The following is a 12198-nucleotide window of genomic DNA, read 5'->3' as shown; positions in this document are numbered from 1 at the left end:
GCAATATCCCTCTGTCATCCAACATCATGAAGAAAAAGGAACTGGCAGCTGAAAAGTGATAGATGGTCGTAGACCTTCAAAAAAAATCTGGTAACGGCTACAAGAAGATCCACAAACGATTGAATATACAACTGAGCACTGTCAGGGCAATTATTATTTTTTAAATATTAAGATATGGAACAGTTGAAAACCTCACGGGAAGAGGACACACATGCATTTTGACCCCAGGATATGGAAGAGGGTGGTGAGAGAAGCAACAAACTACCCCAAAATTAGTGTGAAAGAATTGTGGGCCTTGGGGTCACCAGGTTAAAAAAAAAAAAAAACACTAGAAGCCACAACCACAGGCTCTTTGGAAGGGTTGCCAGAAGAAAGCCCTTTCTGACCCCAAGACACAGACGCAAGCGCTTGGAGTTTACCAAACGTCATTTAAATTATGACTGGAAGAAGGTGCTCTGGTCAGATGAGACCAAAATGGAACGTTTTGGTCAGACACAGCATCGGCATGTTCGGCGTCGAAACAGAGATGCATACAAGGAGAGTTACCTCATACCCACAGTGAAACAGAGATACAAGGAGAGGCACCTCATACCCACGGTGAAACAGAGATGCATACAAGGAGAGGCACCTCATACCCACGGTGAAACAGAGATACAAGGAGAGGCACCTCATACCCACGGTGAAACAGAGATACAAGAAGAGGCACCTCATACCCACGGTGAAACAGAGATGCATACAAGGAGAGGCACCTCATACCCACGGTGAAACAGAGATACAAGGAGAGGCACCTCATACCCACGGTGAAACAGAGATACAAGGAGAGGCACCTCATACCCACGGTGAAACAGAGATGCAACAAGGAGAGGCACCTCATACCCACGGTGAAACAGAGAGGCATACAAGGAGAGGCACCTCATACCCACAGTGAAACAGAGATACAAGGAGAGGCACCTCATACCCACGGTGAAACAGAGATGCATTCCAGGAGAGGCACCTCATACCCACGGTGAAACAGAGATGCATTCCAGGAGAGGCACCTCATACCCACGGTGAAACAGAGACGCATACAAGGAGAGGCACCTCATTGATGATCCAATGGAAAACCTGTGGGCTGAGTGGAAGAGGGGCAGTTGATAAGCACAAACCCAAGAATGGGAAGGATCTTGAAAGGATCTGCATAGAGGAATGGTCCAAAATCCCTCCAGATGTGTTCCTTAACCTCGTCAAACATTACAGGACTCCATGCTGTTATCCTTGCCAGAGGTGGTGGCACTAAGTACTAAATGAGGAGTGACAATAATAATTATGAAACCTTGATTTTGGTTAAATGTATTTTGTATTAAATAATTGTATGATTTTGGTTGGTTCCATTGAAACATTAATAAAATACAGTATTTCTCACATGTTGGTATTTTGAGTTTCTCTGTAATTCTATTATTTCTTTATTTTTTTAAGTATTATTTTTTTAAGTATTGTTTTTTTAAGTATTGTTTGTGCATTGCCAGTGCCAGTGAATTTGGAGCCCACTGTGTACAGGGCAGCAGGGTTGAGTAACCGGGTGGTGGCCGGCTAGGGATGGCTGTTTAACAGTCTGATGGCCTTGAGATAGAAGCTGTTTTTCAGTCTCTCGGTCTCAGCTTTGATGCACCTGTACTGACTTCGTCTTCTGGGTGGTATAGCGGGGTGAACAGGCAGTGGCCCGGGTGGTTGTTGTCCTTGATGATCTTTTTTGGCCTTCCTGTGACATCGGGTGGCGTAGTTGTCCTGGAGGGAAGGCAGTGTGCCCCCGGTGATGCGTTGGGCAGACCGCAACATCCTCTGGAGAGCCCTGGGGTTACAGGCGGTGCAGTTGTCGTACCAGGCGGTGATACAGCCCGACAGGATGCTCTCAATTGTGACAAGCCAAATGTATTCAGCCTCCTGAGGTTGAAGAGGCATCTAGAAAATTCAACCACAAATATAACTTTCTTTACTGGCATACACTATATATGTACTGTACAAAAATGTGTGGATGGAAAACTCACTACCGAGTTCCAAACTGCGTCGGGAAGCAATGTCAGTACAAGAACATGAAAGGGGTTTCCATGGCCGAGCAGCCGCACCCAAGCCTAAGATCACCATGCGCAATGGCAAGCGCTGGCTGGAGTGGAGTGAAGCTCGCCACTATTGGACTCTGGAGCAGTGGAAACTCGTTCTCTGGAGTGATGAATCACACTTCACCATCTGGCAGTCTGTCGGACGAATCTGGGTTTGGCGGATGCCAGGAGAACGCTACTTGCCCAAATGCATAGTGCTATAAAATTTGGTGGAGGTGGAATAATGGTCTGTGGCTGTTTTTCATAGTTCGGGCACCTTAGTTCCAGTGAAGGGAAATCTTAACGCTACAGCATACAATGAAATTCTAGACGATTCTGTGCTTTCAACTTTGTGGCAACAGTTTGGGGAAGACCCTTTCCTGTTTCAGCATGACAATGCCCCCCGTGCACAAAGTGAGGCCGAGATCGGTGTGGAAGATCTTGACTGGCCTGCACAGAGCCCTGACCTCAACCCCACCAAACACCTTTGGGATTAATTGGAACGCCGACTGGGAGCCAGGCCTAATCGCCCAACATCAGTACCCAACCTCACTAATGCTCTTGTGGCTGAATGGAAGCAATCTGAAACTTTTCTTACATGTGTATACAATTTCATAGGCCTTTGTCTATTATGAGTACTTGGGAACAGATTACCAAATATTAAAATCACTCGGGGCTGTTTTCAAGTTCCTCGCCGTACACATCACCGACAAACTGAAATGTTTCCATCCACACAGACAGTGTGGCGAAGAAGGCACAACAGCGCCTCTTCAACCTCAGGAGGCTGAAGAAATTTGTCTTGGCACCTATAACCCTCACAAACTTTTACAGATGTTCAATTTAGAGCATCCTGTTGGGCTGAATCACCGCCTGGTACAGCAACTGCCCCCGGCCGCAACCGCAGGGCTCTCCAGAGGGTGGTGCAGTCTGCCCAACGCATCACTGGGGAAAACTACCTGCCCTCCAGGACACCTACACCACCGAATGTCACAGGAAGACCAAAAAGATCATCAAGGACAACAACCACCCGAGCCACTGCCTGTTCACCCCGCTATCATCCAGAAGGCGAGGTCAGTACAGGTGCATCAAAGCTGGGACCGAGAGACTGAAAAACCTCTACCACCAGTTGCTTTAATAATATCTTGCATTATTCATATGTATATACTGTATTCTATTCTACTGTATCTTAGTCAATGCCGCTTTGACATTACTCATCTATATATTTATTACATTCTTAATTCATAATTCCTTTACTTAGATGTGTATGTTTTGGGTGTATATTGTGAAATTGTTAGATATTACTGCTCTGTTGTAGCTAGAAACACAAGCATTTCGTAACACCCGTATACATTGCTTGAACACGTCCACGTGACCAATAATATTTTTATTTGATTTGAAGAGGACGTACTGTTGATAGGAGGTCTGTTGATAAAACAGTTGTTCCCTGACCGGGAATCGAACCCGGGCCGCGGCGGTGAGAGCGCCGAATCCTAACCACTAGACCACCAGGGAAGTTATAGTTTGTTGGTGTTGGAAACGATTTGCTAAATATAATAATTGTTGCTAGATAAATATGTATATATTGTTTTACAATTGTTGACAGATAAATATATATATATTTTTTTTTACAATTGTTTACATATATATGTTTTTTTACAATTGTTGCTAGATAAATATGTATATATTGTTTTACAATTGTTGACAGATAAATATATATATATATATTTTTTACAATTGTTTACACATATATATATGTTTTTTTACAATTGTTGACAGATAAATATGTATTTATTTACTATATTTTTATAAATAGTTTTATAAACCGTTTTTTTTCCTGAGCAAACACACTCTTGTCAACCCACTTGCACGTCGTGCACGAATGAAAATCAAACCCCTCCTTGTCTGACCAACATCGAGTGTCTTCCTCGTAGTATAAAACCACTCGCCAATCCTTCATTCTGGCAACAACAAGAAACGAACATTTACTGCGAATATAGTTCACTGCTTATTACAGGGTCGTTAGAGAGGGTTTTATTTACACCAAACAACATCTATTTTATAAATGGGCCCCGTCGTCCAAGCCTTCACTCCCTTACTCGTCTCGCAGATTGCCTTGGGTGCTGTTTAACATCAGCACGTCTCTTGGGTAACAAACAAAAGAAAGGTGAGATTTTGTTTTAAACTGCATTTTAATGATGAATACAGTGATGCTAAGTTAGTTAGCTAATGATAATGACGCTCTCGGTCATTATAAGATTGTGTTTTTGTTGTTTTGGACATTTTGATAATAGCACGAAGTCATCGTGATTTCAGTCTTACAGACTCGGATCTTTTTTTATTTCTTTCTTTCTTGTAATTTGTTTGCAGCTAAACTCACTTTCATGTTATTGTTTGCCAACATTACCAAGGAAGATTTGCCTTTTGACATTTTATCTCGACAAAAAATGTATTTTTTTTTTTAGGTCTTTCGTCCCAAATGGACATGTTATTCTAGGTAACGTTTAGTCGAGTTGGCTTTTTCCTTCAACAACAGACCAACATATGATGTTATGTTTCTAAACTCAAGTTTGTCATTTTCGTTCACATTTTTTGTTAAAGAATGGGAACATTGTAAGTTAGCTAGGCGCCTAACTACACCTTGCTAGCTATCTAACGTTAGCTAGCTAGTTATGTACCACAGGTCAGGTTAGGTCATGGTCAGGTTTGGGTTAGGGTTAGGTTAGTTACCCTCCTGTAGGTTTTCACTCCAACCCTGTTCCCGGAGAGCTAGCCTCCTGTAGGTTTTCACTCCAACCCTGTTCCCGGAGAGCTAGCCTCCTGTAGGTTTTCACTTCAACCCTGTTCCCGGAGAGCTAGCCTCCTGTAGGTTTTCACTCCAACCCTGTTCCCGGAGAGCTAGCCTCCTGTAGGTTTTCACTCCAACCCTGTTCCCGGAGAGCTAGCCTCCTGTAGGTTTTCACTCCAACTCTGTTCCTGGACCAGTTAACCCACGGTTCCTAGACCAGTTAAAAAAATACCTTGTCATTTGTGTTTAGTAGTATCAGATGCCTACATTAATGTCACAGAACAGATGGTAGTTTACACACTAACAATTTGAGACAGCCTTGCCAGTAATGATTGCTTCAATATTTATCATATAGATACGTGTGGGAGGTGTTACTGTGTGTACTTAGCCAGCCATGCATTCTGAAGAACTGCAAAAAAAATTGTGCTATAATGTACAAATGTTTGACGTCTAGTCTCCCTTTCTTCCAGGGTTTCTATCTAACGCAATATTCAACACGATCTGAAGAATGGCAGCGATCAACGCAGGCGGTTCTCTTGTTGCTACCAATGACTACTACCGAAGTGAGTAACTCTCGGGCCGGGACATGTCTTTACAAACGAAGGCCTCAGGCTTTAACTTAATCAAGCTCCATCAGTGTGATTTTCCTTTGTCTTTGGAAGAATTGAAAAAATGTCACGCAAGTAAAAATCAGTAAAAAGTTTGGATACACCTACAGTTTTATTTATTTATTTTGTACTATTTTCTACATTGTAGAATAATAGTGAAGACATCAACTATGAAATAACACATATGGAATCATGTAGTAACCAAAAAAGTGTTAAACAAATCAAAAATATATTTTAGATTCTTCAAAGTAGCCACCCTTTACCTCGACGACAGCTTTGCACACTCTTGGCATTCTCTCAACCAGCTTCATGAGGTAGTCACCTGGAATAGATTTAATTTAACAGGTGTGCCTTGTTAAAAATTAATTTGTGGAATTTATTTCCTTAATGCTTTTGGGCCAATCAGTTTTGTTGTGACAAGGTAGGGGTGCTATACAAAAGAGAGCCCTATTTGGTAAAAGACCAAGTCCATATTATGGCAAGAACAGCTCAAATAAGCAAAGAGGAACAACAGTCCATCATTACTTTAAGACATGAAGGTCAGTCAATCTGTTAAAATTCAAGAACTTTGAAAGTTTCTTCAAATGCAGTCGCAAAATCCATCAAGCGCTATGATGAAACTGGCTCTCATGAGGACCGCCACAGGAAAGGAAGACCCAGAGTTACCTCTGCTGCAGAGGATCATTTCATTAGAGTTAACTGGCTCTCATGAGGACGGCCACAGGAAAGGAAGACCCATAGTTACCTCTGCTGCAGAGGATCAGTTCATTAGAGTTAACTGCACCTCAGATTGTGGGGATCAAACCTCTTGGTCATGAATGGGTTGTATTGTTCAGCCCTATGCTGATACAGTGACAGGAGAATGGATTGATCTTGTGACAATAGCCTCGGTCTGGAGTGGGCTTGTAAAGTTGCTGAATGAGTTGTCCTGTACAAACCTAACAATCCTATTGGTTTAACTTTCCCCAGGGCGCATCGGCTCCACCTCCAGCAGCAGCTCCTGTGGCAGTTCAGAGTACAGTGGGGAGGTCATTCCACACCATCCAGGTACACAAAGCAAGCATATGGGTGCTGGTGGGAAATGTGTCTGATGTGGTAGGGACCGTGTTCAGGGGTGGTACTGGGAGTTCCCAAACTGGTGGGGTAGAGACCGTGTTCAGGGGTGGTACTGGGAGTTCCCAAACTGGTGGGGTAGAGACCGTGTGAGTATGGTGATACTGGTATAGTCCCAGTCTTACTACATGGTAGTCCTTTTAAGGTTGGTGACTGTAGGATTCCCTTGCTGTGAGTTGAGCCAGTCAGTTGGTGATGTCATGGCACTGTGCCCTGAGGCAGCAGAGAATGGCAGGCAGTCTTTCCACAGTGATAAGGTTGTTTAGTGAGTTCTGTTGAGAATTGCATTGGGGTCTACACTAAAGCTTAGTATTTTCATACATTATGTCCCTAATGTCGCTCTGTCTCTCCAGAATGCTCTCTGTCTCTCCAGAATGCTCTCTGTCTCTCCAGAATGCTCTCTGTCTCTCCAGAATGCTCTCTGTCTCTCCAGAATGCTCGCTGTCTCTCCAGAATGCTCGCTGTCTCTCCAGAATGCTCGCTGTCTCTCCAGAATGCTCTCTGTCTCTCCAGAATGCTCTCTGTCTCTCCAGAATGCTCTCTGTCTCTCCAGAATGCTCTCTGTCTCTCCAGAATGCTCTCTGTCTCTCCAGAATGCTCGCTGTCTCTCCAGAATGCTCGCTGTCTCTCCAGAATGCTCTCTGTCTCTCCAGAATGCTCTCTGTCTCTCCAGAATGCTCTCTGTCTCTCCAGAATGCTCGCTGTCTCTCCAGAATGCTCGCTGTCTCTCCAGAATGCTCGCTGTCTCTCCAGAATGCTCGCTGTCTCTCCAGAATGCTCTCTGTCTCTCCAGAATGCTCTCTGTCTCTCCAGAATGCTCTCTGTCTCTCCAGAATGCTCTCTGTCTCTCCAGAATGCTCTCTGTCTCTCCAGAATGCTCTCTGTCTCTCCAGAATGCTCTCTGTCTCTCCAGAATGCTCTCTGTCTCTCCAGAATGCTCGCTGTCTCTCCAGAATGCTCGCTGTCTCTCCAGAATGCTCTCTGTCTCTCCAGAATGCTCTCTGTCTCTCCAGAATGCTCGCTGTCTCTCCAGAATGCTCGCTGTCTCTCCAGAATGCTCGCTGTCTCTCCAGAATGCTCGCTGTCTCTCCAGAATGCTCTCTGTCTCTCCAGAATGCTCTCTGTCTCTCCAGAATGCTCTCTGTCTCTCCAGAATGCTCTCTGTCTCTCCAGAATGCTCGCTGTCTCTCCAGAATGCTCGCTGTCTCTCCAGAATGCTCGCTGTCTCCCACTAATTTGTGCGCTTTCATTGTGAATTGTTTGCCCTTTTTGTTAATTTTATATATATATTTATTTATTTATTTATATTAAGTACCTGGCCTGTAGGTCTATAAAAGTTTGAGGATTTCTAATTTGTAATTTTTATTTTTGTACCTTTTATTTAACTAGGCAAGTCAGATAACACATTCATATTTTCAATGACGTCCTAGAAACAGTGGGGTTAACTGCCTTGTTCAGGGGCAGAACGACAGATTTGTACCTTGTCAGCTCGTGGGGTTTGAACTTGCAACCTTGCGGTTACTAGTACAACGCTCTAACCACTAGGCTTTGTCAAAAAATAGCTGGCAATGCTAGCAAGCGTGATGCTACACCTAAAGTCAATCTGGTGACCTCAAAATGAAGTTTTCCAATTAGTTATTTGCCTCCTTGTTGAATGTCCTTGTATTTCCAAGCCACTGTAATGCATCTTTTGAAATCTTTTCGTCGGCGCTCATTGATGATGCGTTGAGTAGAAGGCTCAGTCGGGGGCGTCAGTCCAAAACAAACATTCAAAACTCTTATTGTGACGAAACGCCCAACCCATGAATAGCGAGGGCTCAAGTTAGACGGAGCGAGGAAGACCGGTGAAGGAGAGAGATTTAAAAAACATTTTTGCTGAACCAACTGCCATGTGTAGCTAATTCGTTTTTAAATTATTAAATTAAAATATTTTTTTTATTATTATTATTATTATATATTTTTAGAGATGGTAGTTATTTTTATCGGGGTATTTTATTGAAATAATTTCAAATCTGGTCTGTATTTTCACACCGGTCTGTGGCTACCGAGCGTGATCCGATCCGAGGGTCAACTATAGAATTTTCAGGTCATCGGGTTACTGTATAGCCGTGAACACCTCTTATGCATTATGTTGGGGCTATTATATAGGCAATTGTCTTATGTTTAGTCATTTTTATATGTGTTTTGACCTAGTTGTTAATCTTGTTTCTCAGGTCTGCCCAAACAAGACTCTGGACATTGGTGGTCCAGCTTCTTCTTTGGGAAGCAGAACCAGCCAGGAATGACCACTCTGACGGAGGAGGCCAAGCAGAAGTAAGTTAAAGCAAAATGGTGCCAAAATGACACCGGGTGGACTCGGATTAACAAATGGACATTACTTGAGATGGGGAAAGTCATTTTTAGGAGTTAACTGGAATTTGAGAGGGAGAAATGTCTATTTTTTTTATTTTTTTCCTTCTGCCCACCTTTTTGGTACTATTTCAATGCATTCCAATGGCCATAGACTTTCAATGGAGAAATGTCCATTCATAGCTCCTCCCACACCTATGCTTGGCTCAGCAAACCGTTAACCCCGCCCCCACACTATGATTGGTGAGGTGACTATAACCTTCCTGATAGCTACTCTTGTAAAAGTGAGATTGCAAGTGTTCATAAACGGGGGGGAAAACAAACAGATTCTTGGTTGGGCTGTTTTTATTGGCTTTTAAAGAGAAAGGTGCTTATCTTAAGTTACATAGTCCCATAGTGAACGTACTTACATTTATACAGACTCATTTGGTCAGAAGAGGTGTTCTAGAATACAGGCCTTCTAGAATACAGGCCTTCTAGAATACAGGCCTTCTAGAATACAGGCTTATTATTATCAAACAAATAAAAACAGAATGAGCATCTGTAATTTCACACAAATGTAGGCGTAGCAGGGTAGCCTACAGCCTTGTAGGATCGTTATTCAGATGGTCATATCCTTGTACTGTCCTTCTCTCACACTGGGATTTGTGGTATTACTGGTTTAGTACACAAGGGGGCACAACAACAAAATCCCGCTAAATCCCATAGGGCATTTTACCAGAATGCTAGCAAAACCCCGCTAAATCCCATAGGGCATTTTACCAGAATGCTAGCAAAACCCCGCTAAATCCCATAGGGCATTTTACCAGAATGCTAGCAAAACCCCGCTAAATCCCATAGGGCATTTTACCAGAATGCTAGCAAAACCCCGCTAAATCCCATAGGGCGTCTTACCAGAATGCTAGCAAAACCCCGCTAAGTCCCATAGGGCGTCTTACCAGAATGCTAGCAAAACCCCGCTAAATCCCATAGGGCATTTTACCAGAATGCTAGCAAAACCCCGCTAAATCCCATAGGGCATTTTACCAGAATGCTAGCAAAACCCCGCTAAATCCCATAGGGCGTCTTACCAGAATGCTAGCAAAACCCCGCTAAGTCCCATAGGGCGTCTTACCAGAATGCTAGCAAAACCCCGCTAAATCCCATAGGGCATTTTACCAGAATGCTAGCAAAACCCCGCTAAATCCCATAGGGCATTTTACCAGAATGCTAGCAAAACCCCGCTAAATCCCATAGGGCATTTTACCAGAATGCTAGCAAAACCCCGCTAAATCCCATAGGGCGTCTTACCAGAATGCTAGCAAAACCCCGCTAAGTCCCATAGGGCGTCTTACCAGAATGCTAGCAAAATTTGTACACATGAGCAAAAACCAGCTATTTAAAAGTGTTGTGAAACAACTTCAACTAGTAGCCAACTCATTAGCTGACATTTCCAAACCCTTATTAGGGCATTGTCTTGCTTGATTAGGGCATTGTCTTGCTTGATTAGGGCATTGTCTTGCTTGATTAGGGCATTGTCTTGCTTGATTAGGGCATTGTCTTGCTTGATGAACTCTCTCTCTCTCTCTCTCTAACTCCTCCTTGCATCACACTCAACCTGTCCTTCATCCCTGGGAATTGAACCAGTGACCTTTTGCATTGTTAGTGCTATGTCTTACCAACTGAGCCACGCAGGACACCCTTACCATCTCCCCATTTTGCTTTGCTCTCACACTCTTACCTCTCTCTTCCAGGGCGGCGGCCATGACTGTGACCAACGGCCAGGTGACCTGCGTTGCCAGGGAGATGGTGAGGAAGAGGCAGGTCAGCGAGGGCAGCAAAGCCGGGACGTCCGAGCCGGGGAGTTCACCCCCGTCCTGAGAGATGGGACAAACGCTAGGAGACCGAGGCTGCGTCCTCATTCCCTAAACCCTTGATTCTGTTCCATCCTCCACACTACATAGAATGTATGCCTGTTACATTGCTTCATACTAGGTAGTATGGATATTGGAACATAGCCTTTTTTTTGTTTGTCTTAGTAGGACAGGCTGACAATGATTGTTGTTTTTATTTTGTATCCTTTTTTTAAAAAGTTTTTTTTAAATCTATGAACAAAATATATATATATAAATATATAAACTTTTTTTTACATTTGTGTTTGTCTGTAACACTGTGGTGCCCTCAACTTTTGTTAACTTCTCCACTTTGTCACCCTGTGATTGCAGATGTCTAGTAAATGTCGCCTCAGCCTAATTATGGACTTGTCTGTCATTTTTCTGTTTCTTTCAATGTTTTCAGAGCAATAAATTCCAATCTTGTTATGCCGAACAGTCAACGTTACCCTGGGCACTCAGTTTCCAACATTCAAAGGATCAGACCCTATAGAGAACATGCATATTTTTTTTTTTAAATTACCATTATAATTTCTGTACGTTTACACACTCTCAGGAATGTCATAAATTATGAATAATTAGCTTCCCTACAGAAAATAAATGAACCTTCACACATCTAGATCTATGGGCAGGGGTTTAAGCTGTAGAACCCAGTTCCTACATTTGAAAATAAAAAATATATTTTTATCAAACAAAACTATGCTACATTTTATGGGACCCTCGGGATGACAAATCTTGAGTCGAGACACCGTATCGTCTGACACTGTTAGGTTCTACTCCGGTACGGTACTCGGATACGGACGCAGAGAAAAGCTACGACCAGAACAGGATTCCTCAGCTGAATAGCACAGCGCTACAGAGTCAGTTTTATCTACAGTACCTGGGGTGAATGTCTCAGCAGGCTGGGACAGGCTGGACCAGATGGCTGTCTGGCTCTGCTCTCCCTTCAGATTACCATTCTGCTATCCGCATCTTGTCATTCTCACTTCTCTCCCCAACTGCTACGTAGAAAGCCATCTCCTCGCTTCCCACAGAAACGAGTCAGTTGGACAGTAACTTAACCTTGACTGTATCATAACCCTGACAAATGGCTCCTATTCACCCGGAATCATTCATGCACTCCGAGGCAGTCCCCTTTCCCTTATGCCTAAACACAATGCACATAGTCACCCGGAATCATTCATGCACTCCGAGGCAGTCCCCTTTCCCTTATGCCTAAACACAATGCACATAGTCACCCGGAATCATTCATGCACTCCGAGGCAGTCCCCTTTCCCTTATGCCTAAACACAATGCACATAGTCACCCGGAATCATTCATGCACTCCGAGGCAGTCCCCTTTCCCCTATGCCTGACCACAATGCACATAGTCACCCGGAATCATTCATGCACTCCGA

The 12198-nt window shown here is 43.5% G+C and overlaps 1 protein-coding gene and 1 non-coding gene across 3 annotated transcripts; one reads left to right on the top strand and one right to left on the bottom strand.

Moving 5' to 3' along the window:
* Positions 1-3515: 3515 nt before the first annotated feature.
* trnae-cuc lies at positions 3516-3587 on the bottom strand. The gene has a single exon. It is a non-coding gene; the product is annotated as a tRNA-Glu (tRNA).
* Positions 3588-3911: 324 nt separating this feature from the next.
* ppdpfb (pancreatic progenitor cell differentiation and proliferation factor b) lies at positions 3912-11162 on the top strand. Of its 2 annotated transcripts, none has more exons than XM_021566780.2 (5): positions 3912-4239; positions 5331-5423; positions 6438-6515; positions 8795-8894; positions 10667-11162. In XM_021566780.2, the coding sequence occupies exons 2-5, from the start codon at positions 5369-5371 to the stop codon at positions 10788-10790; spliced, it is 357 nt and encodes a 118-aa protein (XP_021422455.2). In that variant the 5' UTR covers positions 3912-4239; positions 5331-5368; the 3' UTR covers positions 10791-11162. The 2 variants fall into 2 exon arrangements, with proteins under 2 accessions (XP_021422455.2, XP_021422454.2); XM_021566779.2 differs by having other exon boundaries at positions 10664-11162.
* The last annotated feature ends 1036 nt before the right edge of the window (positions 11163-12198 follow it).

The sequence above is a fragment of the Oncorhynchus mykiss genome, chromosome 16 (assembly GCF_013265735.2).
Source record: "Oncorhynchus mykiss isolate Arlee chromosome 16, USDA_OmykA_1.1, whole genome shotgun sequence".
Lineage (NCBI taxonomy): Eukaryota > Metazoa > Chordata > Actinopteri > Salmoniformes > Salmonidae > Oncorhynchus > Oncorhynchus mykiss.
Note: the sequence above shows the minus strand (reverse complement) of the source record. Positions and strands in the feature narration are given on the sequence as shown.